At 58.1% G+C, this 25,507-nt stretch overlaps 11 protein-coding genes across 11 annotated transcripts; 5 read left to right on the top strand and 6 right to left on the bottom strand.

Annotated features, from left to right (window-relative positions):
* Positions 1-4: 4 nt before the first annotated feature.
* On the top strand, positions 5-1,304 carry FA10DRAFT_258759 (putative CDC12-septin; the record flags this gene model as incomplete). Its single annotated transcript, XM_025519930.1, has 3 exons — positions 5-52; positions 121-199; positions 256-1,304. The coding sequence occupies 3 exons, from the start codon at positions 5-7 to the stop codon at positions 1,302-1,304; spliced, it is 1,176 nt and encodes a 391-aa protein (XP_025378557.1).
* Positions 1,305-1,680: 376 nt separating this feature from the next.
* On the bottom strand, positions 1,681-4,188 carry FA10DRAFT_265222 (ammonium transporter). Its single transcript, XM_025520969.1, has 5 exons — positions 4,103-4,188; positions 3,729-3,888; positions 3,628-3,637; positions 3,281-3,552; positions 1,681-3,212 (listed from the first exon to the last, which is right to left on the bottom strand). The coding sequence occupies exons 2-5, from the start codon at positions 3,741-3,743 to the stop codon at positions 1,950-1,952; spliced, it is 1,560 nt and encodes a 519-aa protein (XP_025378558.1). The 5' UTR covers positions 3,744-3,888; positions 4,103-4,188; the 3' UTR covers positions 1,681-1,949.
* Positions 4,189-5,041: 853 nt separating this feature from the next.
* FA10DRAFT_265223 (Vps5-domain-containing protein) lies at positions 5,042-8,787 on the bottom strand. Its single transcript, XM_025520970.1, has 7 exons — positions 8,257-8,787; positions 7,772-8,186; positions 7,675-7,698; positions 6,352-7,521; positions 6,009-6,281; positions 5,236-5,952; positions 5,042-5,147 (listed from the first exon to the last, which is right to left on the bottom strand). The coding sequence occupies exons 1-7, from the start codon at positions 8,742-8,744 to the stop codon at positions 5,076-5,078; spliced, it is 3,159 nt and encodes a 1,052-aa protein (XP_025378559.1). The 5' UTR covers positions 8,745-8,787; the 3' UTR covers positions 5,042-5,075.
* Positions 8,788-8,910: 123 nt separating this feature from the next.
* On the top strand, positions 8,911-11,565 carry FA10DRAFT_299977 (hypothetical protein). Its single transcript, XM_025524777.1, has 2 exons — positions 8,911-9,574; positions 9,642-11,565. Exons 1-2 carry the CDS (start codon positions 8,930-8,932, stop codon positions 11,487-11,489), a joined length of 2,493 nt encoding a protein of 830 aa, XP_025378560.1. The 5' UTR covers positions 8,911-8,929; the 3' UTR covers positions 11,490-11,565.
* Positions 11,566-11,712: 147 nt separating this feature from the next.
* FA10DRAFT_299978 (DUF1613-domain-containing protein) lies at positions 11,713-13,501 on the bottom strand (the record flags this gene model as incomplete). The annotated part of the gene is made up of 1 exon (XM_025524778.1): positions 11,713-13,501. One exon carries the CDS (start codon positions 13,499-13,501, stop codon positions 11,729-11,731), a length of 1,773 nt encoding a protein of 590 aa, XP_025378561.1. The 3' UTR covers positions 11,713-11,728.
* Positions 13,502-13,640: 139 nt separating this feature from the next.
* Positions 13,641-15,152, top strand: FA10DRAFT_249567 (putative alpha-methylacyl-CoA racemase). The gene is made up of 2 exons (XM_025519541.1): positions 13,641-14,525; positions 14,599-15,152. Exons 1-2 carry the CDS (start codon positions 13,738-13,740, stop codon positions 15,104-15,106), a joined length of 1,296 nt encoding a protein of 431 aa, XP_025378562.1. The 5' UTR covers positions 13,641-13,737; the 3' UTR covers positions 15,107-15,152.
* Positions 15,153-15,162: 10 nt separating this feature from the next.
* On the bottom strand, positions 15,163-16,230 carry FA10DRAFT_265226 (ESCRT-II complex, vps25 subunit). Its single transcript, XM_025520971.1, has 3 exons — positions 15,518-16,230; positions 15,379-15,454; positions 15,163-15,307 (listed from the first exon to the last, which is right to left on the bottom strand). Exons 1-3 carry the CDS (start codon positions 15,992-15,994, stop codon positions 15,183-15,185), a joined length of 678 nt encoding a protein of 225 aa, XP_025378563.1. The 5' UTR covers positions 15,995-16,230; the 3' UTR covers positions 15,163-15,182.
* Positions 16,231-16,485: 255 nt separating this feature from the next.
* FA10DRAFT_223970 (inosine guanosine and) lies at positions 16,486-17,452 on the top strand (the record flags this gene model as incomplete). The annotated part of the gene is made up of 2 exons (XM_025518593.1): positions 16,486-16,584; positions 16,658-17,452. Coding segments are annotated over 2 exons (894 nt in total), but the record flags the coding sequence as incomplete, so codon positions are not given.
* A 117-nt stretch (positions 17,453-17,569) lies between these two features.
* Positions 17,570-20,223, bottom strand: FA10DRAFT_228895 (hypothetical protein; the record flags this gene model as incomplete). Its single annotated transcript, XM_025518771.1, has 4 exons — positions 17,570-18,976; positions 19,001-19,735; positions 19,797-20,032; positions 20,112-20,223. The coding sequence occupies 4 exons, from the start codon at positions 20,221-20,223 to the stop codon at positions 17,570-17,572; spliced, it is 2,490 nt and encodes an 829-aa protein (XP_025378565.1).
* A 1,030-nt stretch (positions 20,224-21,253) lies between these two features.
* Positions 21,254-23,171, bottom strand: FA10DRAFT_299983 (TRAUB-domain-containing protein). The gene is made up of 4 exons (XM_025524779.1): positions 23,060-23,171; positions 22,331-22,995; positions 21,562-22,265; positions 21,254-21,496 (listed from the first exon to the last, which is right to left on the bottom strand). The coding sequence occupies exons 1-4, from the start codon at positions 23,124-23,126 to the stop codon at positions 21,319-21,321; spliced, it is 1,614 nt and encodes a 537-aa protein (XP_025378566.1). The 5' UTR covers positions 23,127-23,171; the 3' UTR covers positions 21,254-21,318.
* A 133-nt stretch (positions 23,172-23,304) lies between these two features.
* Positions 23,305-24,886, top strand: FA10DRAFT_65697 (hypothetical protein). The gene has a single exon (XM_025525627.1). The coding sequence runs from the start codon at positions 23,366-23,368 to the stop codon at positions 24,755-24,757; it is 1,392 nt and encodes a 463-aa protein (XP_025378567.1). The 5' UTR covers positions 23,305-23,365; the 3' UTR covers positions 24,758-24,886.
* Positions 24,887-25,507: the final 621 nt, after the last annotated feature.

Genomic DNA, 25,507 nt, shown 5'->3' on the forward strand with positions numbered 1-25,507 from the left:
CGTCATGGCGATGAACGATCCATCACCAGGCATTGCCAACCTGCCCAATCAGGTGCGTCCGTCCCTTTTGTGAAGGAGAGGGCGAATTTGTACTGACCTGTTGTCTTCTGTCGTACCCAGAGGCACAAGATCGTCGCGAAGGCTGGCGGCCACTTCACCTTGATGGTCGTGGGCGAGAGCGGCGTGGGCAAGACGACTCGTGAGTTGCTGTGCCGCTTGCATAAACTTCTTCTAGAAGCTGACATTCCCTCACAGTCATCAACACCCTCTTTGCCACGGAGCTGGCGACGGGCAAGAACCACACGCTTCGTCACTCGAAGCAGCTCGACAAGACGGTCGAGATCGACATCATCAAGGCCGAGCTTGAGGAGAAGCAGTTCAAGGTCAAGCTCACCGTCATTGACACGCCTGGCTTCGGCGACTATGTCAACAACCGCGACAGCTGGGCACCCATCGTCGACTTCCTCGACGACCAGCACGAGATGTACATGCGCCAGGAGCAGCAGCCGGAGCGAAAGGAAAAGACGGACCTGAGGGTCCACGCCTGTCTCTACTTTATCCGTCCCACCGGTCACACCCTCAAGCCGCTCGACATTGAGATCATGAAGAGGCTCGGCACCCGTGTCAACCTCATCCCTGTTGTGGCCAAGGCCGACACGCTGAGCCCCAACGACTTGGCCGTCTTCAAGCAGCGAATTCGCGAGGTCATTTCCCACCAGGGCATTCGCGTCTACTCGCCTCCCATTGAGACGGACGATGAGGCCAGCGCCGAGCACGCCAAGACGCTCATGAGCGCGATGCCCTTCAGCATCATCGGATCCACGCGCGACGTCCAGACGCGCGATGGCCGAACGGTCAAGGGTCGCGACTACCTGTGGGGAGTGGCCGAGGTGGAGAACGAGGAGCACTGCGACTTCAAGAAGCTGCGCAGCCTTTTGATCCGGACCCACATGCTCGACCTCATCAACACGACTGAAGAGACGCACTACGAGGCCTACCGACAATCGCAGATGGAGACGCGCAAGTTTGGCGAGCCCAAGGTCAAGAAGCTGGACAACCCCAAGTTCAAGGAGGAAGAGGAGAGCCTGAGGAGACGCTTCACGGAGCAGGTCAAGCTCGAGGAGCAGCGCTTCAGGCAGTGGGAGCAGCACCTCATCGCAGAGAGGGACCGGCTCAACAAGGACCTCGAGCAGGCCCACTCGGGCATCAAGTCTCTCGAGGCCGAGCTCGACGCCATGCAGGGCGGAGCTGCCGGCGGGTACGGCCGAGGGGGCCCACAGGGCACGGCGCCCGTCAGGCGATGATTTTTCTTCCGTCACCGCACTTTCTGTCTCTTCGCTTCCCATTCTTACAGCTTGTCTTTCCCCTTTTTCGTGGTTTCCTCGCTTCTATCTCCTTTTGTGACACAATTCCCTTTCCCGCCCCTTCACACACACACACCCATCTGTGGGACAGTTTCTTTCGTGAGGAAAGAGCGAATATCATGCACGTGTGGGAATGACGGGCTTGTCCTGCGCGTGATTTCACGCTTGTGTGCTTTGGCTGAGTCCTCTACGGTAGGACCGGGGCGGGACGCATCACACGACCGTGCACTTACTCAAAGGTGAGGCAGAGAGAAGAGGCAGAGACACGCGCACACTGTTGCTGTTCTTCGTCTAAGGTCTTTCACATTTTTTCCAGAGAACCATTAAGTACAACAAGAAGATAAGGGAGGAGGATGTGATGGGCTTCGGAGGGTTAGAGGGAGCAATGAAGCGCCGAGAGGATGTGAAGGAGACGCTTTGGAGAGAGAGGGAAGAGAGGGAGAGGGAGAAAGAGAGGGAATCTGTAATGAAAGATGAAAGCTTGAAGTGTTAAGCGACGGGAGAGTGTGAGTGGTCTTCTAAGGCAAAGAGGTAATGCTAGAGGGAGCAAGAGAGAGAGAAAGAGGACGAGGGAGAGGGGACAAATCAAGCCTGCGTCTTCTCGGTTTGCTCCACCATCTTGGGCGCCGGCTCGCCAGCGACCTCTTCGCCCGTCGGGCTGGCCGACGTCGAAGCAGTGGATCCAGTCCCATTGGGTCCGGTCTTGTGCTCCTGCATGCTCAGCTTCATGCCGTGCTCCGGCTCGTAGTTTCCTTCCAAGTCGCGGTTGAAGTAGGCAAAGTCGTAGGCGAATTCACCGCACTGCTCCTCGTCGACACCGATGATCTCGGCCGTCTCGGAGGCGCGGAAGGGCCCGATGCCGGGAATGTGGTCGAGGACGAACATGATTGCAAATGTCACACCGGCAGTCCAGGCCGTGACGGCAACACACCAAGCGATCTGGTAGGGCACCTGAATGAAGTTGCCGTCGAGCCAGCCTCCGTTGATGGAGAGGTAGCCGTCGTTGAAGGCAACGCTCTTTTGCGCAAAGACGCCCGTCAGGATGAGGCCGACGTAGCCCGCGACGGCGTGAACGGCGTAGATGTCCATGGCGTCGTCACAGTGAACATAGACCTTGAGCTTGGTGCAGAGGTTCGAAACGAACGCAGCCAAGAAGCCAACGAGGAACGACGCGGGGACGCCAATGAAGCCGGCAGCAGGCGTGATGGCAACCAGTCCAGCAATGGCGCCAGTGCAGAATCCGACGACGGACCACTTCCTCTCGAAACGGTAGTCCATGAACATCCACGTAAGCGCCGCTGTCGAGGCAGCCGTGTTGGTCGTGGCGATCGACATGCCCGCGCGCAGGTTGGCAGCAAAAGTGGAGCCGCCGTTGAAGCCGAACCAGCCGAACCAGAGGAGCACAGTGCCGAGGACAATGTGCGAGACGTTGTGGGGCTTGAACAGAAGCCGGTCCGTGCCATAGTCCTTGCGCTTGCCGAGGTAGTAGGAAATGACGAGACCCGTGATACCCGAGCAGACCTCAACGGGTCCACCACCGGCGTAGTCGAGGACGCCCCACTTAAAGGCCCATCCTCTGGTCGACCAGACCCAGTGGGCGATAAAGTCGTAGACAAACGTAGTCCAGATGAGGGTAAAGATGAGGAAGGGCCAGACGCGGGCGCGCTCGCAGGCTGCACCAATGGCAATGGCGGGGACGAGGTTGGCGAACATCATCTCGTACATCGCATAGACGATGCCAGGGATCTTGTCATTTGCCTCGCCGACAGCCTCGTTGAGTACGTCTTTGAAGCCGCCGTGCCTCAGGTTGCCAATGAAGGTGCCACCTGTGGGCGAAAAGACGATAGACTGTTGGCGTTGGTCATTTTGTCAATAACGATTACATATACGGGCATAATTAAGCGGGGCCCACTCACGTAGCCGAAGCAGACCCATTGGATGGAAACGACGGTGAAGGCCATCATTGTCATGAGAAGCATATGCAGCGCATTCTTGCGGCGCGCCAATCCAGAGTAGAGGTATCCAAGGCCGGGAATCATGAGGAAAACGAGAGTGGTGCAGGTAAGAATCCAGGCAATGTCGCCGGGACTGTATGCGGCGATCTCGCCATCGCCATAGGTGGTGATGAGGTCAGTGCCGTTGACCGAGAGGATCTGCGAGGCGTCAGACTCGGCCGTGGGGGCAGAGACTTTTGTTTCCGATGAAATGCTATGTCAGCGGGAGGTCTATGAAAGAGAACAGGAGAGTGCTAGGTTCAACTCACGGAGCCCATACTGAGTGGAGAGGAGAAAAAAAAAGTTAGGAGAGAATGAGCGTCAGCAAAAGAACTGCTTTCTACTGTGTCTTCTAGTGGCACAGACTCACAGTGATGTTGACCATGACGGGCAGCTGCTACCTGAGCAAGTGACAGCGGGAGGGTCGATGGTGGATGGAGAGGACAGAGGAGGCTCCGCTGGCTTTCTCCCTCAGAGTCGTTTTCTTCTTGTAGGTGAAAGGATTGAGAACGGCAGGCTGCCTAGCCTAGCTGTGGGTACGGGAAAATTTCTAGTCAACGTCTGGGTGGGATTTTTTTCATTTATTAAGTCTTTCTTCCTTCTCCGGATGGGATGCATCATTTGCCGTTTCTCCCCTCCGCTCGCTGCAGCGTTTTGAATTTCACATTCAAAGAGGGGCGCAAAAGCAAAGCATCGTTCCGCATCGGCCGGCCCCAATTTAATGTCTCGACTGATGCAACTCACCCTTTGAAACAAGAGCCGCTGGCAAAGCGAAGTGGTGGCTTTGGGAGACTTGGCAGAAGGGGTGACAGGAAGAGGAACCGACGGGAGGAAAATGGTCGTGGTTAAAAAGGGAGACAAACAGCGAGTCTCAGAGCCGGAACAGTCTTTATATTGATTGCTTCGTAACGCCAAGACCCAACGAGCGTGTTGAGAAGAAGCATCCCGCAGACTAGTCAGTTGACGTCTTTCAGGCCCATATACGATCCGATCCGCTTTTCGATACGAGCAGCAGCCTACCACTAAAGTAATTGCCCAATTGATAAGATAGCACCACGCTCCCCCCCTTTCTCACTCGTTCTTCTTGCCAATATGAAGTCATGAGACCCTGTCGATGTCGATGTATTTGCGAAGCCCGAGTACTTTGCAAGTCCGGTCCCCCGCTTAGAACCAAAAAAAGAGGCCGATGTTTTCGATCTGCACCAGCGGTTCAAGGAAAAATCAGTTGTGGGCCGAGCGAGCAAGTCCGTGTGACGTGAGGGGATTTCACATTGGGGGCTTATCTCTGACGCGCGCTTTTCCTGTGCGGACATGCACCAAAAAAAAGTCAGAACCTGCGAGATAAGGCTCTGCATCGACGAATCAAAATGCTCGTTTAGCAAATTCAGTCATGACAGAAGGCGCTAATGACAGGTTCCATCGTGGTCGCCGTTGGGCTGTAGAGGCGATCGTCGTGGTTGTGCGGGGAAAAATGAGAGATAGGGAAGCATCCTCTTATCTGGACATGATTTATCCAGCTCCGCGAGGGGGCCAGAGATACCGCTGAAGATCTGTCAAGGGTTCATCTCAATGCATCGAAGCGCGGATCGGCGTCTTACTTGTCGCTCGGGGCTTGGCGCATCGGAGGGCCGTCTTTATCTTTCTCAACCGTCGACGTCAACAGACGTAGCATGGAGACATGATGATCAAGAATACCAATATGTAATTGAGAGGCGCTTCAGGGCGCAGATATCTTTTGTCCAGTCTGCCGCTCTAATAGCGCCGCATACTGCTCCCACTCGGCCATGAGCTGCGAAAAGAAAAGAGGAATACCAGTGATCAGCGTTGCGATCGTGATGCTAAGCGCCAATATAAGACATGACGTTCTCTCCTCTCACCTCCTGCTGCCTCTCAATCATGCCTTGGACCCATATCTCCATGGCCAAGGACAGGCCTTCGATCTTATCACGCTCAAATGTATCCATCTCTTCCTTGCACCGAATAGAGATGAGGTCAAATTCGCGCTTGGCCGTCAGTGAGCGGCTGTCGGCGATGGCAATCTCCTCGAGGCTGGCCTGCAGCCGCGATGGGTGGACCTTGTTGCCATCGCGCTTGAGCTTCTCGTGTTTTGCCCGTACCTTTCGAGACTCTTCGTCGGCCCGCTGCCACGCCTGCCATGCGTCGACGCGGGTCGCGAATGCTTTTCGAGCGCTGCCCACCACCCTCTCGTACTCGTAGATGACGCTTCCGAAGTCACGCACGTCTGCGTCGGCCTGGACATCTGCTAACTCAAAGGTCCTCCTCTGCACCTCGCCCAGGCCAGCAAAGCAGGTGGACAGGCTTCTGGAGAGGGAGCTGCCCGAGAGCATCATCAAGCTGTGGCTCAGGTCTGAGGTTGCGCCAGCCAGATCCTTTCGCTGCTGTGCCAGCGCGCTGATGACACGGACCAGGTTCTTGAGGTGCGACTCGAGGTGGTCCAAGTACACCTTCTGGTCGTCGAACCAGCCGTCGAACTCGTGAAACTTGTGGCTGTTTGTGATTGACGACGACCAGCCAAAATATGTCTTTTGTTCTGGCGTCGGCACGGGTCCCTTAATTTGGTCTCGGGCTCGGACCTGGGCCGCATCATCAGCACTTGGAATTTTCCAAGAAGGGATCTGGGGCTACTCACGTCGGCGGCAAAGTTGTCTGACTCCAGAAAGAGGTGAAGGTCCTCGTCATTCACCAGCCGGGCGTTGTTGGCAATCTTGTTGATGCAATTCTCGAGGCCGTGCCTCCTCGCTTCCACCAAGTCGGGAGCAAAGCGTCCGATTTTGACCTTTTCGGGGACTGGAGGCACGAAAACGCCAGGATTGTTGTGCACCAGAGCCGCATGCAGCCAGCGAAAGTCATTGTAGCGTCGAAGGGCAGAAAATTGCGGCCCTTTGAATCTCGGGTGGTCCGTCTATGGCACCGAAGAGAATTGGGTTAGCTAGATGACACCATTACGTCGATGTACAGTGACAATGACTGACCTTTGTCCGGACCGTGTAGACGATGTGGGCAGTGACGGGATCTCCGACCTTTTGAGGATCGCCAACCTTGATTTGAAATGAAGGTCTTGCCTTCTGGCTGGACCCTATTGACCCTATCCCAGATTGTACGGAGAGGCTCTTTTGCATTGCGTTGGACTCTGTCTCCGCTCCTGGTGGCCCTGGAGCCTCTTCCTGGTCTCTCTCGGCGTCGGCATCGTCCTCGCGAGCACCCGCAAAGGATCCAAATGGCTTGGAAGACCCCTCGCCTCGAGGGCTTGGCTGACCATAACCATCCGAGTCGGCGTCTCCGCTGTTACCGCCATCTTCTGCAGCCCCCTCTCTGCTTCGGGGCGCATCGGCATCGAGGAGCAGTGAAGCATCGCCGCTTTTGGTCAGAGCCGCTGGGAAGAAGCCTGGTTCTTCCTTCTGGGGCTGCACAGGGCCGCGTCGTTGCTTTATTGTTGCATCGAGGCTCAATGGAGGCGGTACCAGAGGGTCGTCGCCTGCTTTTGGGCCACTTCCTTCTGCTTCCACAGTGATAGTCCCAGCAGATGTCCCCAGCTGCTCGGCGTCGGCCGTCTTTGCGGCGTCTCCTTCTGCTGAAGACACCGGTAGAGTGAAAGGCTGCCCAGAGAGGACGGATGGGGTTGGGCTGCTCCTTCCCGACGTGGCAGGAGGCGTCGGTCGAGCCTGCAGCGACGAGAAGCTGGGATTGGGCGATGTGGGACTGCGCAGTGAGGCAGGGGCCGTCGACGAAGTAGTTGCGATGCCAGCCTCTTCGCCTCCGTCGCGTTCTTCCTCACGAGTCTCTCTCCTCTCCTCGTCTTCCTCTGTCGCTTTTGCTTCATCTCGCGCCTCTTCTGCTTGCCGCCTTCTTCGCTCTTCCTCTTCCTGGATGCCTTGCTGCTTCTCCTCTTGCGCCTTGCGCGCCTCTTCCTCATCCCTTCGCCGCTTCTCCTCCAACGCCTTTTGTTCCTCTTCTTGCTTTCGTCGACGTTCCTCGGCACGCCTTGCTTCCTCCTCCTCTTCCTTTTTTCTCCGCTCCTCTTCTTCCTTCCTCCGCTCCTCTTCTGCGGCTAATCTCTTTCTCTCGGCTTCCTCTTCTGCTTTTCTTCTCGCTTCGGCCTCGGCGGCCTCTTTGGCTCTCTGTTCTCGAGCATTTGCAGCGTACTGAAAACGGCAATACGAGAGGGAAAGAAGAAGGAGAAGAAAGTAGTCAGTATCTTTGAATTGACGCCGATGATGTGTACGTGTGTGTAGAGCTAGCTCTTAGAAATTACAAGGGAGCCAAGCTGCCTGCTATCGCCGTCACTGCTGACGCACCTCTTCGAGATACTGTTTCCACCACTGTCGTAAGCATCAGCGTCAGCGTCTCAATTCTTATAATGGTATCCAGCTCGTCTTGCTCCCTTCGACTCACGCTTTCAAAGCTGACGCACTCGGTGCTGATGCCACTATCCTGCAAGACAGATACATCAAGCTTGCAATGCCTTGGCCTCGAAGTGGCTGCGCTTGGGTCCACTTCGTATTCGGGCTCGAGGTGTTCGGTGGGCGCCTCCTCGCCAACGGAACGGAGGCAGCGAGCCATGACGAGGCACATGTCGTACTTCGTCATGGCCTCCAGTGCGGAAAAGTGCAGCGTTGGGGGTATATCTACCTCCCCGCCAGCATACTTCTGGCATAGGGCAGACAGGGCCTTGGCAACGTCTTCGACGCAAGTGGGATATCGCACCGCATTGGCGTCCATCTTCTTTGACTTGCTGGCTGCCTTTGGCGCGATGGCGTCGAGGAGCACATTCACTGCCGACTCTGCGTTTGTTTCAGTGCGGCCGTACCTGTTTGATGTAAGAGTGCGTCAGCGAGTGGGGCAAATAAGGTAGGACAATGGAGCAACATATCACCCACAGGACGGGCACGCGAAGGTTCGTAGCTCGGCCAGCCTGTGCGTGTGAAAGGACGCCCTTTTCGCCCTGCCACTTGCTTACGCCATAGGCATTGAGGGGATTGGGCTCGTCGTCGACCTTGTACGGCGGCCTGGTGCCATCAAAGACGTAGTCGGTACTGATGTTGATGAGCAGCGGCACCTTGGCCCCAGCTGCGCCCTTGCAGTGCTCGGCAATGTGCGCAGGCACGTCAACGTTCAAAGCGTAGGATGCCTCTGGGTTCCCTTCCACCACGTCTGGGCGGCGTTCGGCAGCCGTGTGGATGATGGCGTCGGGCTTGAACGAGTCGAGGAGCTCGTCGACTGCGCCGAAGTTGGTCAGGTCCACCTTGACGAGGTCGCCTGATGCGCGGCTGAGTGCCGTTCCCTTGGCTTCATGACCGTCCTTCTTGACCTGCGCTAGGGTGGCACGGCCCAAAAGACCCGAAGCGCCGGTGACCAGGACCTTCATGTCGTGATCGCTCTCTGTGGTCGTCCGAGTCTTCGATGTGCTGATGTGGACTGGAGGTGGACAGTCTGGGCGTGGACAACAACGTGGCTGCTGCGATCCGAGTCCCGAGGTACGAGGCCAACCTCTTTTAGATTTTTTCGAAAGCGAGCCAGAAGAAGTTCACTGACGAGGAGAGGGAGGTGACGATGAGCGCTATAGCTGCAAGGAAAGCTCGCCTGGCGGCTCAGAATGCGTCTGCAGAGGGCCTCAACGTTCCACTTGGTGGACCGTCCTCAGATACCCAGGCATCACCCTCGCCCAAGGAGGGGCCTCGAAGGGTGAAGCGCAAAGCGAAAGCGAAAGATGAAGGCGAGGCGGGCAGCACACCCAAGAAGGGCCGGCCTGTTGCCGCCAGCAAGATAAAGAATGGCGAAGAGAACAACTTCAAAGCGCAGGCAGAAGGCAAGGGATCGTCGAGATACTTTCAGGCTTCTGGGATGAGCAATGGAAATAGTAATGGCCGCGGTCTCAGTCTTGAAGGGACAGGTGCCGAGGATACGAACCCGGCGGTGGAAAGCACGATGCAAGACGACTTTGTCGCCTTTCCTCAAGACGCGGATGACGATTCGAGCTCGGATGAAGATGCAAGCGCCTCAGAGGAGGAGATGGACGAACCTGAACCTGGTCCAGCCGAAGTCGCATTTTCGCAGCATCAGGCACTCGGGTTCAGCCTGCCGCAAACTAGAGGGACGTGGATGCCAAATGAGTCGAATTGCATCTCATTCAAGGGCACAAAGGGCAAAGAAAGGCAAGGAAGCACGAAGATGCTGGTTGGGCTTTCTGCAGATGATGTGAGTGTGACTTAAATGGGATTTCATCGAATTGTAGATGTCCTGACATGCAACCCCTTCTTACCAGACGCTGCCTTTTGTGGGCGCCGTGCACATCACTGTCCTCAAAGGTGCAGTAAACGTCTCTGGGGCGCATTTGAGGGCGAACCAAGCTTCTGCGCTGGTCTTCGCTCCGAAAAATGGATCCGTGCCTGTAATCGAGACGCTCGAGCACGACGAAGAAGTCCAGCAACTCTCGGAATACCCCATCAGCGCTGCCAATTTCTCGACGGTGGTCCTCATTTCGTCGAGCACAAGCGGAATAGAGGGTATCGGGGCAGCTTGTCCACTCCCTCGACATCTCTTCAGTTCGCCAAAATACTTCACGACCGATGATCAACGAGCAGCCTCACGTCTTTCCCCGCTTCCTGGCTTCTACCCAGTCTTCGACACCCCAATCGTGGGGCTTCAGGCAGCATACATGCCACCTTCTCAGTCTAGAGCCTTGTTTCTTCTTCAAGAGGATGCTGAGCAAGCGTACGTCTCCCAGGGAGATGCATCTGAGGTTGCATTTACCTGCCTCGTCCGAGGTCCCAAGCGGGTGGGCAAGTCGACCTTTGCTCGACATGCTTTACATGCTGTCCTCACCTCGCGCAAATATGCCCAGGTCGCCTTCCTAGAGACAGACTTGGGACAGACAGAGTTTGGGCCACCCGGTGCTGTCTCGCTTCACCTCTTTGATGCTCGTGAGACCATCGTCATTGGTCCCTCTTGGTGTTCGCTGCGCGTCCCTTTGCGGTCTCATTTCATCGGCGACACAACGCCTCGAGACGACCCCGATCGTTACCTCGAAGCCATCCGAGATCTCGTCGTATTCTTTCAGCAGGAGGTGCGGAGGGGCGAAGAACATCGTATTCCTCTCCTGGTCAATACGCAAGGATGGATCAAGGGGTTGGGAGCTGATCTGATCGGCCGCATAGAGGACATGACATGCCCCACGCATGTGTTCGACATCTTCGCCCACGAAGCTCCCTCACATTCGCTGAATCCTGTCAGAGGACATACGAGGCTTGATGCCGACGGCGCCATCATAGGACCGGGTTCCATCATCGTACCGCTGGAACCTGCGCCGATGATGCTTGTGAAGGATCGGGGCCCTTCTGCTGCCGAGGCCAGGACGCGCAGCTTGATCAGCTATCTATACTCGACCACCTTGCCGCTTCCTGTTATGCCCAATCGCACCACTGACCCCCCTCCGGTGCCCACCTGGAACTTCGGACGGTCTCTACTGGAGGTCCGTCCCCTCATCGTCGATGTGGCGTCAGGTCTGCGCGGAGGCATTCACATTTTGCCAACTGGCGCGACACCGAAGCCAGAGCTACAGCTTGCCGCTCTCAATGCGAGCTTGGTCGCTCTCGTTCGAGTTGACCAAGATGCAGACACCGTCGATGGCCAGGAAGGCGAGAGTGTATGGCGCGATGCTCTGTCGAGGACACTACCGTCAGCTGCCAGTTCGACGTGCCTCGGGTACGCCATCGTGCGATCCATCGATGTTGCTGCTGGCCACGTCCACCTCATCACGCCAACTCCAGCGGCAGCCTTCAGTGAGCTGCCCAGCAACTCAGATGGCGGAGCGAAGAAGCCTGTACTTGCCCTTGTCAAAGGTGCAATCGACGTGCCTGTCCTCGCATCGCTTGACTTTGACACGATTGCAGCCGCTCAGCGTGGTGACCTCTCCTCGAGCACGTCGCAGGAGCGCACCATGGCTGGCCTACCGCTCAGTTTGATCCCTTACCTCGAGTTCCCGAGAGACGAACAAATGCACCTCAGCCACGCCCAGGACTCTCTGCAGCGAGATGAGCAAGAAGGCATGGCTTCGCTCGGCATGGCGAAGCGCAAGATTCGACGGAACATCCAGAGGAGGTCTCAGAGGTAGCAGAGCCCTTCACTTATTGTCTTGCAAACATGTACTTTTACTCTTTTGATCATGGATAGACCACATGCAATCGTTTGCGACATCTTTTGGTATGGCGAAGGTGAAAAGAGACAGATGTCCAAGCTGCTTGGTTTGCACTGTATTGTACATGTACACTATGCGAATGCGTTGCTTCTGCTTCGATTCTGCTTCTATGCTACAATTGTTTGCCTTGACTTCCCATCTACTGCTTTGCGATCTCAATGCCCTGCTTTTCCTTCGGGCGTGCGAGCCTTCCAATCCGCCCTCAGTGCGCCTTGTGCCATTTCGCGTACCTTTTCGTCAATCGTCGGCGAGGTAAGCTCTGCTGTCTCGCTAATCCGCCTTCGACTGACAATGGCCCAGTTCTTCGTCGAGGGAATGCGCAGCGCTTCCTTTTCAATGTGCCAGCCCGACCAGAGATGCAGCGCGCATATATACTGGAGGTAGGCGACGTTGCGCGACTGGCTCTGCACTCCTGCCCCTCCTTCGATGGGTGGTCCGCGCTCATAGGCGTCGACTGCCGCTCTGACGTCCGCCTCTGGTACATTATTACCACCGAGGCAATGCCGAATCGAGTCCTCGTCCAGGACACCCTTGACACGCGAATACTTTCTCCCATCGAGGCCCCACGGGCAGCAGGGGATGTTGACTAGCCCCGAGCAGTCCTTGACAGAGTAAGCCAGGAGCGGAAGCCACGGTGTGAGCTCGTCTGCGTGGTTGCCGATCAAGAATGCGCCTCCGGGTGGTATGGGTCCGTCGCCGTTGCCCGGTGACGACGAGGGAGAGAGGACTTCTGAAGGAGCATCGAGCGAGACGACGCGAAGATCTGCACCGCCCGGCGCGTCCCTGTAGCCCTGCCAGCTCTTCCGCTCGCGGAGGTCGAATCCAAAGCCGGTGTAGCCTTCTGCATTGAGAATGTGGACCAAGAGACCGTTTCCGCAGCCCACGTCGACGAAGAAGTATGGCCTGGGCCACTGGTCGCCTTTCTTCCCTTCTTCCCCTGCTTTACTTCTTGCCTGGCCAGCAAATGTGTAGCGCCAGAGGACCATGAGAAAGGCAGCGATGCCGAGGTCCTCAAAGACATGCTTGTCCGCATCGGTCTTTTCCTGCCACGAATTCATCAGTCGCGTGGCATGGCGGAGCTTGAGGGCCTGGTAGGTGTCCATGTAGTCTTCGCGGGGCACCACGATGTCGTGCTGTACCCGCTTGCGGTAGTCGTGCATGAGGCCCCAGCTGTGTGCGGCGTGCGTCTGGAGCAAGGCCAGGGCAGTCCGCGAGAGCCGATGCGAGGGGTCTGCGGCCGCGTTGAACGATTGATCCTCCGGGAATGGCAGGATGTAGAGGTACAGCTGGGCTAGGAGGGGCGGCTCGCCGGGTGCAGTTGCGTGCTGGGTGGCAATCGACTGGTAGCGAAAGGCGATGGCGCGGACTTTGGGGTGGTAGAAGGGAACCTGCTCGGCCGACTCGACGAGCGTCTGCTTCCCCCTATCGCCATCCTCCCCGCTCGAGCCGACGTGGGAGGCATAGATGACCAGTCCATCTTGCCCATTTACTCCATCGCGAACCAGCACATCACAAGTCTGCTCGAGCTGCCCGTCGAGATTGGGTCTCCGGGGCAGGATCCGCCGATGGACGCGCTTCACCAGCCTGTATGCGCCGCCGTGCTCTTGTCCTCGCTCTTTCACTTGCTCCACTATGGCATCTGGCTCGAGTACGCTGAGTATGTCGGCTCTCAAGATGCTGGAGCTGTTGCGCTCCGGGTGCTCGATGAGCTGCTCCATCGCCTCGAGCCAGGCGCTCCGTGGAAAGTGGCCATCGCACCTCGCGAGCGTCGTCCATTGCCCTGCGGCCTCTGCGCCCTTCGCCACCTTTTGGAGATCGAGGAGACACGCTTGCTCGGCAGCACCATCATCGCCATCATCGGCAGTGCGATCCAAGGACGAATCGATGAGGGTGACGTTGCATGACGGCCTTGGAGGCTGCTGCGTCATCACACCTTGACACTCTGACTGACGAGAAGAAAGAAAAATTAACCCTCCATTCTTCTCTCTTTCTCGCGCTAACTGGGAAAAATAAAAAAGTCCAAAAAAGACAGCCCGGCTTTCAGGTGGAGCCGGCGTGCGGAGAAGCGGCGAGATTGCGAGCGGGGGAGGCGAAGCCATCGTTGTGTGTCCCTCGCCTCTTCAGCAACCTCACTCCAAATCCCCTACCTCTACTTGCACTGACGATGGCTGCCTCGACAAGCAGCAGCAGCGAAAAGCGCCTCGCCCTGGCCGGCATCAAGGTCGTCGAGTTTGCCGGCCTGGCGCCAGGCCCGCTCGTCGGCATGATCCTGGCCGACTTTGGCGCCGACGTCGTCCGCATCGACCGGGTCGGCATCACGCTCAACCCCGACTCGCTGTGCCGCGGCAAGCGCTCGCTGGCCATCTCGCCCAAGCATCCAAAGGGCTACCTTGCGCTGCGCAAGCTGCTGTCCGAGGCCGACGTCGTCATCGACCCCTTTCGCCCTGGTGTGCTCGAGCGCCTCGGCCTGGGCCCCGACGACGTGGCCAAGGGCGACAGCGCAAAGGGAATCAAGGCAAGCGAAAAGTGCATCTTTGCCCGCATCACGGGCTTCCAGCGCCAGGGGCCCTATGCCAACATGGCCGGGCACGACATCAACTACGTCGCCCTCTCGGGCCTCCTCAGCTTCGTCGGCGCCGCCGGTGGGCCCCCACAGCCGCCGATGAACCTGCTCGCCGACTTTGCCGGCGGCTCCCTCATCTGCGTCGTCGGCATCCTCGTCGCTCTCGTCGAGCGGTCGTCGTCGGGCAAGGGCCAGGTCGTCGAGGCAGACATGGTCACGGGCTCGCGGTACATGGCCAGCTTCGTCTTTCTGTCCAGCTACCTCGCCCACCCCACGTGGGGCGCCGTCATCAACGATGGCAAAAACGAGACGAGGGGCCGCAACACGCTCGACGGAGGCGCACCGTGGTACGGTGTGTACAGAACAAGTGATGGCGGGTGGATGAGCGTGTGAGCAACGAGAGCGCATTCAATGTCTTTCTTTATTATAATAAGAGCTGACTATATGCTATCTCTCTCTTAGTGGCGCAATCGAGCCGCAGTTCTACAAGGAGCTCCTGCGCATCCTCGGCGAACAGGTCCCCTCGCCCAATGCACCCTCAACATCGACGCAGCACGACCGCGCAACGTGGCCCGAGCTGCGCCGCTACTTTGAGCAGACGTTTGGCAAAAAGACGCGCGCAGAGTGGAACGCGGCGTTTGTGGGCACCGACGCCTGCTGCGTCGCCGTGCTGGACCGCGATGAGGCGGCCGTCGACGGTGTTCTCCCTGCTGCGACGCGCGACGACGTGCAGGGTGGCGACGTCATTGTGCCACACCCGGCCCCGCACCTCACGCGCACACCGGCCAGACTGCCCGGAGGAAGCCCCGGCCAGGACGAGAGCGCAGAGCTGCTCCTCACGCCCGGCGACCACACGACTGAGGTCCTGCAGCAGTGGGGGAACGTCTCGGGGGCCGAGCTGGCCGACCTGTGGAAGAGCGGCGCCGTCGGTGGGCCCGACCCACCGAGCGAGCGCGAGAGCAGACTGTGAATGTTGTGGTTGCTTCCGTCAATGTCACCCAGTCTACAATTAAAATACATGGAATTGCTGTGTTTGTGTGGTCTCTTCAGGCAAACTTGACGCCGGTCATGGACTCGCCCGACTCGCTGCCTTCAAACACCTTTGCCCGGCCCGTCTTTTCAAGTGTCGCCAGTGCCAGCCGGAGCAGGGGAATGGGCATCCCTCTGAATTCTGTGTGCGCGCGCACAGGTGCTGTCAGTTTGGAGACAGCATGCTTTGTGAAGGCAAGAAACACGACTCACCTGTGTTCTGGACCAGGTCTCCCTCTGTCAATTCAAAGAAAGTCATGATGCTCCGATTCTGGCCCGTCGCCACGACCTGTCAATTTATCAGATTGTCAGCTTCTCTTCTCGCCTGACCCTCTCGTGTGAGGCGACGCACCCATTGATAGATGATCTCGCCCCACTCGTCTGGTCTCTTCCAGAACACCAAGGCGCGGTCTCCCCCTGCCTCGTCGGCTGCGGTTGTCCCCCGTCCCCAGACCTTGCTGCCGTAGCCGCTGCCACCGCCACTGCCGCCGCCGCCGCTTATCCCGACCCACGCGCCCCTCCCTTCGTCGACGAGGTGTTTCAGCACCTTTCTCCTCGCAGCGCGGTCGAGCCCTCTGCCAATCGCACTGTTGCTGAAGATCTCGCCGCCGTCACTGCTGCCATCTGCGGCATCGGCATCGAGGACAAAGAGGCGCTTGGCGGCGCAGTAGTCGACGACGAAGCGCGTCCAGAGCTGGAGCTGCGAGGCGAGCGTCTGGTCGTTGCGCTGCAGCGTGAAAAAGGGCGCAAAGGAGTAGATGGGCGGGAAGAGGTAGGCAGGCGACGATGGCGCGCCAGTACCCGACGCCGTCGTCGTCGTCGTCATCATGCCGACTCACGCAAGGCTTCTGCTCGTCTGACCTGGCTTGGTGGAGACGAGAGAGAGACAGGCACGGATCCAAGGTCGGAAATTAATTATTCGACTTATTGATTCCGTGCTGCTCGATCTCTTCTCTCTCTTCCAGCTGAGCGAGATCTGCTACTCGTCGTCGTCGCACGGAACCGGCGTGAGAGGAGAGGTCCCGCCGTCGAGCTTACAAAGAGGAATCTGACATCTCAGCCGCGCAGCCAGCATCTGCTCATGTCTATCGTATCGCACCCTGATCCCTGCGTTTGGGCCAACAAGGCCGGACGGCCGACTTTCCGACGCGTCTGCGCCCCGGTACGGGCGGAAGCTTATCCAGGAAGAAATAGTAGTGGGCTCTCTTTCCCTCCCTCTTACCTACCATGGCTCCTCTCACTTCCGAGGAGCTGGCCTCTCTGCCTGCGCCCTTTTCAGCGGCGCTCTCTGCCATCGAGTCGCGCGTGTCCAATGCGGAGCTCCGCAGGCCCAAGTGGGGCATCATCTGCGGGTCTGGCCTGAGCGGCCTCGTGGACCATCTCGAGGACAAGGTGCTGGTGCCGTACGCCGACATCCCGGTGCGTTGCTCTCCCTCTAAGAAACATCGATGCAGCAAAGCAACATTGCACTCACAGTGACTGTCTTTTACAGGGCTTCTCGGAGTCGACCGTGGCGGGCCACCAGTCGTCGCTGGCCTTTGGCTACATCGTCGATGGCGGCAATCCCACCGCCAGGGTGCCCGTCGTCGCCGCCCTGGGCCGCTTCCACCTGTACGAGGGCCACTCGCCCGCCTCGTGCGTGTTTCCCGTCCGCTTCATGCGCGTACTCGGCGCCGAGGCCGTTGTCGTCACCAATGCCGCGGGAGGCCTGCACCCAGACTGGGACGTCGGCACCATTGTCTCGATGCACGACCACCTCAGCCTGCCCACGCTCGGCTCCCTCAACCCGCTCGTCGGACCGTCGTTTCCCCTCGGCCCGCGCTTCCCGCCGACGTCGGACGCATACGACCCCCTGCTGCGCACCAGCCTCTTCCGCGGCGCCGCCCAGCTCGGCCTCGCGGGCGGCCAAGGCGGTGGCCCGCAGCTGCTCCAGTCGGGCACCTACGCCTACGTCATGGGGCCCTCGTACGAGTCGCGCGCAGAGTGCCGCTTCCTCCGCGCCGCCGGCGCAGACTGCGTCGGCATGTCGACGGTGCCCGAGGTCATTGCCGCGCGCCAGGCCGGCCTCAAGGTGCTCGGCATCAGCCTCATCACCAACAAGGTCGTCGTCTCGCCCTACTTTGATGCCGCCGCCGTCGCTGCCGAGGCCGCGTCCGACGCAGACGCGCAGGCGCGCGCACGCGACATGCTCCAGCAAGATGCCGGCGAGGCCGCAAACCACCAGGAGGTCCTCGAAGTCGGCAGGAAGCGCGCAGACGACATCCGCAGGCTTGTCCAGCATGTCATCTGCCACGGTCCTCTCCAATAGTAGTAGTAAAAAGCCAATAATAACAGAATCAAAAACAAATCTCATTGATCTGACGGTTTGTGAGTGGAAGCGAGCGAGCTTTATCTCATCTATATGCTATACACTCTTGAAGACACGGTGAGGCCCCGCGCCCCACTTGGTCACGAGGAATCGGGTCAGATACTCGTACAGCTCCCGGTTGGCGCCCCTGGTATTGATCGAGTGGTTCGAGTCGGTGAACATGCGGAACCAAAAGTCCCGGACCCGTTCGGCCGTCAGAAGGTCGAGGAGCGTGGCCGAGTTGCTAAAGTGGACATTGTCATCGCCGCTGCCCTGAGCCAGGAGGTAGTGCGAGTGGCGAAAACCGTCGGTGATGTGCACCGACGAGTTGCGGTACCCTCCAGCGTTGAGCTTGGGCGTCTTCATGTATCGCTCCGTGTAAATTGAGTCGTACAGGCTCCACTTTGCCACGGGCGCCACAGCCATGCCCAGGTCAAACGTCCCGCTGTCACGCTCGACAACCTTGGACGTCAGGTAGCCGCCGTAGCTCCAGCCCCAGATGCCCACCTTTTCGTGCGCGACGTGCGGCAGCCTCCGAATGGCCTCGGCGGCATCGACGACGTCCTTTGACTCAAAGTTGCCCAGATTCCACGTAACGACGTCTCGGTACGGCCTGCCCCGGAAGCCAGTCCCGCGACCGTCGACACGGACGACGATGTAGCCGAGGGTGCAGGCGAGGTAGGTGTGCCAATCGGCCATCTTCCACTCTCCCCTCACCACCTGGCTGTTGGGCCCTCCATAGACATTGAAGAGGACCGGGTACTGCACCGTGCCGCTGGCGTCAAAATCGTGTGGCCTCGTCTCCTCGACGCTGACGGTGATGCCGGACGATGTGGTGACGTTGTAGTAGACCTTGGCAGGCCGAACGTGCTCCTTGGCGTTCTTGCGCAGCTTGTCGTTGTCCGTGAGCACCAGGTCGAAGCTGCCGTCGGCCACGGAGAGGACCTTGGAGTGGGGAATGTCGGGGCCCTTGTAATGTAAAACATAGTAGGATCCCTTTGGATCGAAGCTCGCATCGTAAGACCCCGGCTTGGACATGTCGGTCAGCGCGACGGGCTGCTTCCATGGCGCCTTGGTAACCTCGGAGGCACTCTTGGGAATGTCGACGTAGAAGAGATGGCGTTGCGAAGGGTCAGGCAGGGCGGCGAGGAAGTATGCCCTCAGCCTCTGGACATCGACATGGACGACGCGGTCGATCTCCCACTCGCCCGCCGTCAGATAGACGGGCACTGAGGAGCTCGCATTGGCGAACCAGGCAAGGTGACGGAAGCCGTCAAAGTCGATTACGTCGACATAGGCAGTCGTAGGCGAGCTTGCCGGTTTCTTGACGTCGTAGAGGGCCACCACTTCCTGGTCTGGAGCGATCCAGCCACCCTGTTGGACCGTCGAATGTCTCCTGACCGTCTCGCCTACCACTTGACGGAGCTTTTTGTCCTTTGACTGCTGCCAAGCAGGAACATTGTCCTGAGCCAGCGTTACGTTCTCTACATTGAACCTTACTACGCGCATGGCGTCGCTGATCCGGTTCGTTTCTCGGACGAGAACCTCGTCGTTGCTCACCCATGTGACTGAGTTGATAATCCGCTTGGCGGTGCCTGCCGACCGCAGCGCAACGTCGGCAGCCTGCTCGTTGATGTCGTCGGTGACTGATGTCGAGTCCCTCGGAGAGACGAGCTCGGCCTTGATGTCCTCTACATTGATGCTCCCATTGCTTGCCGTCTTGACCGATGTCAGATCGACCATGTGGGCGCTGACGATGGGATTGGGAAAGCCCGGCTTGGGATACTTGATCTCGGTATTGGTGGGGTACGCAGTCTCCTTGCCTGCATCGGCGGAGGGATTGTAGATGGGGAGCGAGTAGACGGGCACGTCGGTCTCGTCGAAGCGCAGGTAGACAATCTTCTTGCCGTCGGGCGACCACCAGAGCGCTGCGTCGTCACCAAAGATCTCTTCCTCGTACACCCAGTCGTTGATGCCATTAAAGACCGTCTTGGCACCATCGCTTGTGATGTTGAGCACTTCTTTTGGCTTGTCGACATTATTGATGTAGAAGAGATTGTTGTCTTCGACAAAGACGACCGAGGGCCACTCTGACTTCGTTTCGGCAGGGGCCCAAGAAGCAATGGAGACGGATGCCCGGCTCTGGTTGAAGCCGATCTGCGTCGTCTCTTTCGCTTGCACGTTGTGGATCCATACTTTGGAGTAGCTAGAGTATCGCCATTGCTGATAGTCGAGGCAATCAGAGATCTCGAACAAACATAGATACTGGGACATGATGCCTCACCTTGACGCGGTCAGTAAAGAAGAGGACGTAGCGCATGTCGGGGCTGAGCTTGAAGCTGTGCCAATTGAGCATCCTGCCATTGTCGTCCTTGACATCGCTTCGGTGGACAAAGGTGACCTTTCCCCCACCTTTGGCCACCTCTCCTTCTCCTGTCTTCTCTTTTCGGAGACTGGTCACATCCTGCACGATGAGATTGCCCACGATGTCCGTCTTGACAAAGACGCCCTCATCTGGGTCTAAAAGAGGACGACATCAAACTAAGATCAGCTTTCCCTCATCTTCTGCTATCTGACCGAGTACAGCCCTCAGACGCACCTTCTGCTGACCAGTCGAGGTCCTCTTGGGCGGCTGCAAATGTCCCATCAAAGACATTGTCCATCGTGATGCGCTTGAGTCTCGAAGAGTTGCCCTTCTGGCCCACCGACATGATTCGCGAAGCGTCAGAAAGACCCGGCAGCTGGTAGTTGATCGCAAATGGCCGGCCGTTGCCCTTTCCCAGCGCATATGCGCCTCTCTCGTCGTTGGATGCCGCAGGGAGCAGCTTGGATGTACCCGGCGGCAAAGGGTGCTTGAACTTGTGAGGGTGCGAGCCGTGTCGATGCTCGGACGAGTAGGGATCTGAGCCGTCGTTGTTGGCAGGGAGCTCCCATGAGTCGAGAGCAGAGACTTGCTCGACGTATGCTGGGTGCCGCGCGCCCCCCGATGTGTTGGTTGCCAGCCAGCCGAGGAGGGGGACGAGCAGCAGCACCGACGCAAAGACGCTTCCGACTACGAGGTAGCGCCCGAATCTGTGCATTATGGGACCCTTGCTACTTCTGTCTCTCCATGCACCGGAGGTAGGCTGTGGCAACCAGGGAAAAGGTGGGGATGAGTGCTGTGGCTGATGTGCTGGCTCGCACCGAGACAGCTAGTTAACTGACCTTGTCCCTGTCCCTCTGCATGAGTCCGACCCTCTCTTCCTCGTCCAGCGACAGCTTGCCCTCGTCCTCATCATCGCCCTTTATTGTCTGCTTGGGAGGGTATGAATGTGGGCTTGAGCCACCCACGTCCTTGCCTCCGTTCGCCGTCTCGTCGTCATCGTCGTCGTCGTCGTCGTCGTCGTCTTCGACATCTCTGTATGGCCTGGGTCTCTTTTCGCCGTGGCCTGCATCGGAAGACGACGAGGCAGAGCTGGCCTCGTCATCGTCGCCGTAGTGCTCGACCCTGGGCATACCGTAAGGGGGTTGTGAGGGCACTCGTCTCATCGCACTCGTCCCTGAAAGCCTCGCTGGCCATCTCACGCACCGCTGACGGGTCTAAAGAGAGGTTAATTTCTAGCGGCGCGCGCCTAGAGCACGCAGGGCGGGCGGACGGGCGGACGGAGCCTGGGTCGCGCCTGGCTCGTGCGCCGCCCTCAGTCAGTCGTCCGCTCTTTCTCAAGTCGCCCAACGCACGATTTACTGAAGCGCGAAAGGCAGCTGGAATTGAATGATGGTAAATTACAGGATTGTTGCAAAGTGTAGTGTAGTAGCGAAGAAGGATGCTACCCAAACAGCTTGAAGTTTTGCAGGTCCACCTCGGCCCGTGGGGCAGCCTGCTCCGAGGGCACTTCTTGACCCTCGCCACGCAGCTGAAGAACCAGCCGATCGATCTGCTCGTCCGTCCACGTCTCCCGAGGAATCGGCGGCATGAAGTTTTGCACTTTCTCGTGTACCTCATATCTGTTTCATGGGTCATCAGCCCAAAATTAGTTCCCCTAGCATTTGAATTGTGAGGAGAAACGCACCTGAGACGACGCCCTTTCGAAGCCCGCGTGTCTACGTTCTTGTTCTTTTTCGACGCCTTCTTTACGGCATCAGCCCACGCATACGACGGGTCCGATGCTCCTCCATCGCCCGCCTTGGTGTCAATGAGCTCTCGAAGCAGCGCTTGGTAGAAGTCGGAGTCGTCAAAGATGCCCTCATCGGCCCCGTCGTCGATTTCGCCCTCTTGGTGTCCTTGCGAGCCAATGAGCCTGCCCTCTGCATCTGTGCCTCGCCACACTCGTGTCCGCTTCCTGAGTCGATCCATGCCATCACCGCTGAGTAACGCATCGATCTGGTCCGTCGCCCGCTGGTTCATCGCCTTGAGGCTGCCAGTGTCGAACTTGTTAGATCTCCTGGCCGCACCGGCATGACCTTCGAGGCTCGATCGCAGGCTCCACTTGTCCAAGATGTCCCTGGTCAGCGGCCAAGCTGCCTCGTCGACTTTACGAAGCGTGTCGACGGCCTCGTCCTGCCTTTTCCGTTTCGCACCAGAGAGATGCTCATCAATGACCTCAATAGCTTCGGTATCCAGATCTTCATCCGTGGTCTTTTGCAGCGATTTGAGCAAGTCTCGCTGGACGGAGAAGAGGTGCTGCGAAATTTGGTGCAGCGACTCGAGCGCTGTTTCCCTACTTTGCTGCGCATCGACAGGCAGCCGCTCGGCAGAAGCCGTCGCCAAGAAAGGCTGAACCGGAGATGAGTACGTCAGTGAGACCATCAAGGAAGAGCACGGCAAATGCTCCACCTCACCTGCAGCCTTCCACCTGCGCGAATGATCTTTTGGGCGCGGATACGGAGCCCGAGAACGTTGCCCCATGCGTCCAGCTGCCTGCGCACATCTCTGCCTCGCCTCGCGTCCTCTTCGTTGCGCTGTCGGAGTGACTTCAACAGCTCCTTGTCCGACTGGGCCGCAGTTCTTGGCGTCTTCCCATTGACAGCATTTCCTATTTGGACTTCCTCATGCTCGTCTTCAAGAGACTCCTCGTCGTCTTCATCTTCATCCCCCTCTTCCAGATCTTCATCTTCATCTTCCTCCTCGTCCTCTTCTTCGCTCCCGGTCTGAGTATCTCCATCCTCTCCGTCCAACAAATCGTCCTCTCCATCCTCCGACCTATCTTCGCTGCGCTCCTCATCGCCTTGACTCCGATCTGTTTCGCCCTCTTCGTCCTCTTCGTCGTCACTACCCAATCCCATCATTTCCTTTGCGCTAGCCTTTTGCCCAGCGTATCGCCCCGTCCGCAGAACATCGCTCTCTGACACATCTGCCTTGTGTCTCAGTCGGCTCGGACCCACATCAACATAGTGTGATCGTGCACGATGCTCGTCCTCCCCTTCCCCATCTGTGTCGTCGCCTTGCTCTGAGCCTGAGCGATGCCCGTCGGCGTCCATTCCATCATCGGCCAGAGGGTCCTTGTCTGCAGGATCAAAGGTGAGCGAGGACAGGCAGGGACATTCCACTCAATCCCAAACGGAACTCACCTTCCGGCGCAACGTTGGAGAAGTCGGCGAGCTGGGAGATCAGCGAGGACCTCGACCTGGGCGCCATCTTGTGCCAGTCTGCTTGCTTGCGTCGCAACAAAGTGATCCCAAGTCAAGCCAAGCAAGCAATGCTTCCAATTTCCAAAAATTTCAAAAATCTGGCCTGGCAACATTTCCACGTGACATTCCACGTGATAACCAGCTGTTGGTCTCAGGATGGGGTGTCTAAATACTGGAGCAAGGGGCCTGAATATCTCAACAGCAGTCAGAGAGCACCGTCGAGCTGCAACGGCAAAGGAGAGCGCCATGGCGGACGACTTGGACCTCGACCCAGCATTCGACGACGTCGGTGGTGGCATGTCGGGCCATGCCTTGTCGATGTCCATGGCCGATGAGCAGATGTCAGATCAAGAAGAGGTGGTCTCAACTCGGAGGGGCGGGCGCAGTCGTCGGGGAGCCGGGGCGCGCCAGCAAGCTTCTGAGGAGCTGAGCGAGGCACCATTGCAGGAGCACCTGCAGGATCAGGAGGGGTTCAGCCTGGCTGACGAGCTGGCGGGTGGAGCAGACCCGCGCCAAACGGCTGGGGACAGCTTGGGAGATGAGTTGAACGGCCTTTCCGAGCAACTTGGCAGCTCCTCGTCGGCAGCCTTTGCAGAAGACACTGAAGACCGCGAGAGACTGGTCGAAGCAAAGGCGAGAAGGGATCAGGAGCACTACCTCGTCGCCTCGGAATCACTTGCCGAAAGCGTCCGGGCCACCGAGGTGTTCCTTTCGAAGCTGAGTAACATCTCAAATATCTCAGCCTCGACGTCGTCAACGACGACGACACGGGCGGTGGCGACGGCTACCAACAGAAGACAGTCAGAGACGAACGCTTCAGCACCGCAAGAAGATACATCAGGGCTAGAGCAGTCAGCAGCGACAATTGTAAAGCAGCTTCGCGAGCACACGGCACAACGAGAGATGCAGGTGCGAGAGCTGAGAGAGGCAGAGAGAGTCTTTGCCAGAGGCTTGGCCGAGGGAGGCGATTGGCTCAACGCGATGGGCAGCGTCGATGAGGACTGGGCATCTTCAGAGACTCCATCAGTGACAAGGTACGACTCGCTCTCGTTCCTGACGCCATTGCCCACGGCCACTGTAGACCACTCAAGAGGGACGGGCGAAAGGCTGCAGAGCGTCGCCGAGGACGAAGCAGGAGAAGAGCATGAGGGTCCCATGTCACCTAGAGACTTGCATGTGACTGGCGACGGAGAGACACCAGGACCCAAGGCGCCGGCGTCACAGCAGATGAAGCATCTCCAGCAATGCACCAGCAGTCTCATTTCAAGCCTCGGTATGCTGCACGAGCACAGCCAAGTTGCGAGGGCCGAAATGGGCGATGCTGCGAGAAGGCTGCGCAGCCTCAAGACAGTCCTCGTCCAATGGCGCACCGAGGTCGAAGATGTGGAACGGTCACGATCTTTGATCGCAGCGTGGGAAGGCCAGACGGCCGAGGGCGAATTCAAGCGGCCTGACGACATCAAGCAGTGGACGAAGCAGCAAATGGAGCGCTTTGAAAAGGTCCTGACCGACGCCGAGACGAGGGCAAAGGAGCTCCTACAACCGGTTCCTGCGCCCAAGCTCGATGAGTTGGCAAAGCAAGCAGGCGCGGGAGGTCCTGCAGCAGTGGGAGCCGCCTCGGTAGAAGCGAGGGCCTGACCTGATAGATACAGTCGATGACAACACACTACACATTGAATATACCCTGGCTCCTCTTCGTCGTTTTTGATGCACTCTTCTCCCTTACTCATTCCAACATGACCCTCAAATTTCATGCGAGCGGCCCTCATCGAGATCTATGAGCATGATGTCAACTTCAAAAACCATGGAAATGAAGCATGAAAGCTCGAAGAAAAGGCGCAATTCACCCGCTGTCACACTGCCAGGCGGCCGGGGCTTTTCCCAGCTTTAGGCAGATCACAACCTTGACGTCGGCACGCCAAGCCGAGTCGATCGCGCAGTGCCTGGTAAGGAACGGCCTGGGAATAGAAAATTGAGGTGACGTTGCTTGTGCGTGGGCGTCAAACTGTTCCTGGGTAGTCCGGCGTTTCCTGGCCCACGAGCACCGGCCTTTTTCCCCCTCTCTCTCAAAAGCTTCTCTTCTGCGCGACTACGTCTACGTGGAGGTGGTCTCCAGTCTTTTTTCCGCCCAGAGTAAGCCTCGCCTCTCGGCCAAGGAGCAGAAAGACGCGCCGCCCACGCTCTATCGTCTCTGCGCATGTGCCTGCAGTCGAGCCATTTTTTTTTATTTGTTTCAATAAATCCACAAGAAAGAGAAGGGAAGGAGAATCAATTTCAGTCAAAAGTGTATTCGCGAGAACGCCGTCCATGCGGTCGAATGTTGTAATCCGTCAATCAAAATCAAAGACCTCAGCAAAACGAACACAGGGCGTCCATGCGGTCGTCGAC

The sequence above is a fragment of the Acaromyces ingoldii genome, assembly GCF_003144295.1.
Source record: "Acaromyces ingoldii strain MCA 4198 unplaced genomic scaffold FA10scaffold_2, whole genome shotgun sequence".
NCBI lineage: Eukaryota > Fungi > Basidiomycota > Exobasidiomycetes > Exobasidiales > Cryptobasidiaceae > Acaromyces > Acaromyces ingoldii.

Bases quoted from the DNA above. Each gene is read 5' to 3' on its own strand.
- FA10DRAFT_299977 (XM_025524777.1), top strand. From the start codon at position 8,930: ATGAGCGCTATAGCTGCAAGGAAAGCTCGCCTGGCGGCTCAGAATGCG. The intron at 9,575-9,641 runs GTGAGTGTGACT...CCTTCTTACCAG, and splicing joins TTGGGCTTTCTGCAGATGAT to ACGCTGCCTTTTGTGGGCGC.
- FA10DRAFT_265222 (XM_025520969.1), bottom strand. The intron at 3,213-3,280 runs GTGAGTGGGCCC...CAACGCCAACAG, and splicing joins AATGGGTCTGCTTCGGCTAC to TCTATCGTCTTTTCGCCCAC.
- FA10DRAFT_249567 (XM_025519541.1), top strand. From the start codon at position 13,738: ATGGCTGCCTCGACAAGCAGCAGCAGCGAAAAGCGCCTCGCCCTGGCC. The intron at 14,526-14,598 runs GTGAGCAACGAG...TCTCTCTCTTAG, and splicing joins GATGGCGGGTGGATGAGCGT to TGGCGCAATCGAGCCGCAGT.
- FA10DRAFT_265223 (XM_025520970.1), bottom strand. From the start codon at position 8,744: ATGAAGGTCCTGGTCACCGGCGCTTCGGGTCTTTTGGGCCGTGCCACC. The intron at 5,953-6,008 runs GTGAGTAGCCCC...GATGCGGCCCAG, and splicing joins CAGACAACTTTGCCGCCGAC to GTCCGAGCCCGAGACCAAAT. The intron at 5,148-5,235 runs GTGAGAGGAGAG...TTCTTTTCGCAG, and splicing joins TGATTGAGAGGCAGCAGGAG to CTCATGGCCGAGTGGGAGCA.
- FA10DRAFT_265226 (XM_025520971.1), bottom strand. From the start codon at position 15,994: ATGATGACGACGACGACGACGGCGTCGGGTACTGGCGCGCCATCGTCG. The intron at 15,455-15,517 runs GTGCGTCGCCTC...ATAAATTGACAG, and splicing joins GCGAGATCATCTATCAATGG to GTCGTGGCGACGGGCCAGAA. The intron at 15,308-15,378 runs GTGAGTCGTGTT...GCGCGCACACAG, and splicing joins AGACCTGGTCCAGAACACAG to AATTCAGAGGGATGCCCATT.
- FA10DRAFT_299983 (XM_025524779.1), bottom strand. From the start codon at position 23,126: ATGGCGCCCAGGTCGAGGTCCTCGCTGATCTCCCAGCTCGCCGACTTC. The intron at 22,266-22,330 runs GTGAGGTGGAGC...TCTCCGGTTCAG, and splicing joins GCGCAGGTGGAAGGCTGCAG to CCTTTCTTGGCGACGGCTTC. The intron at 21,497-21,561 runs GTGCGTTTCTCC...CCCATGAAACAG, and splicing joins TCGAAAGGGCGTCGTCTCAG to ATATGAGGTACACGAGAAAG.
- FA10DRAFT_65697 (XM_025525627.1), top strand. From the start codon at position 23,366: ATGGCGGACGACTTGGACCTCGACCCAGCATTCGACGACGTCGGTGGT.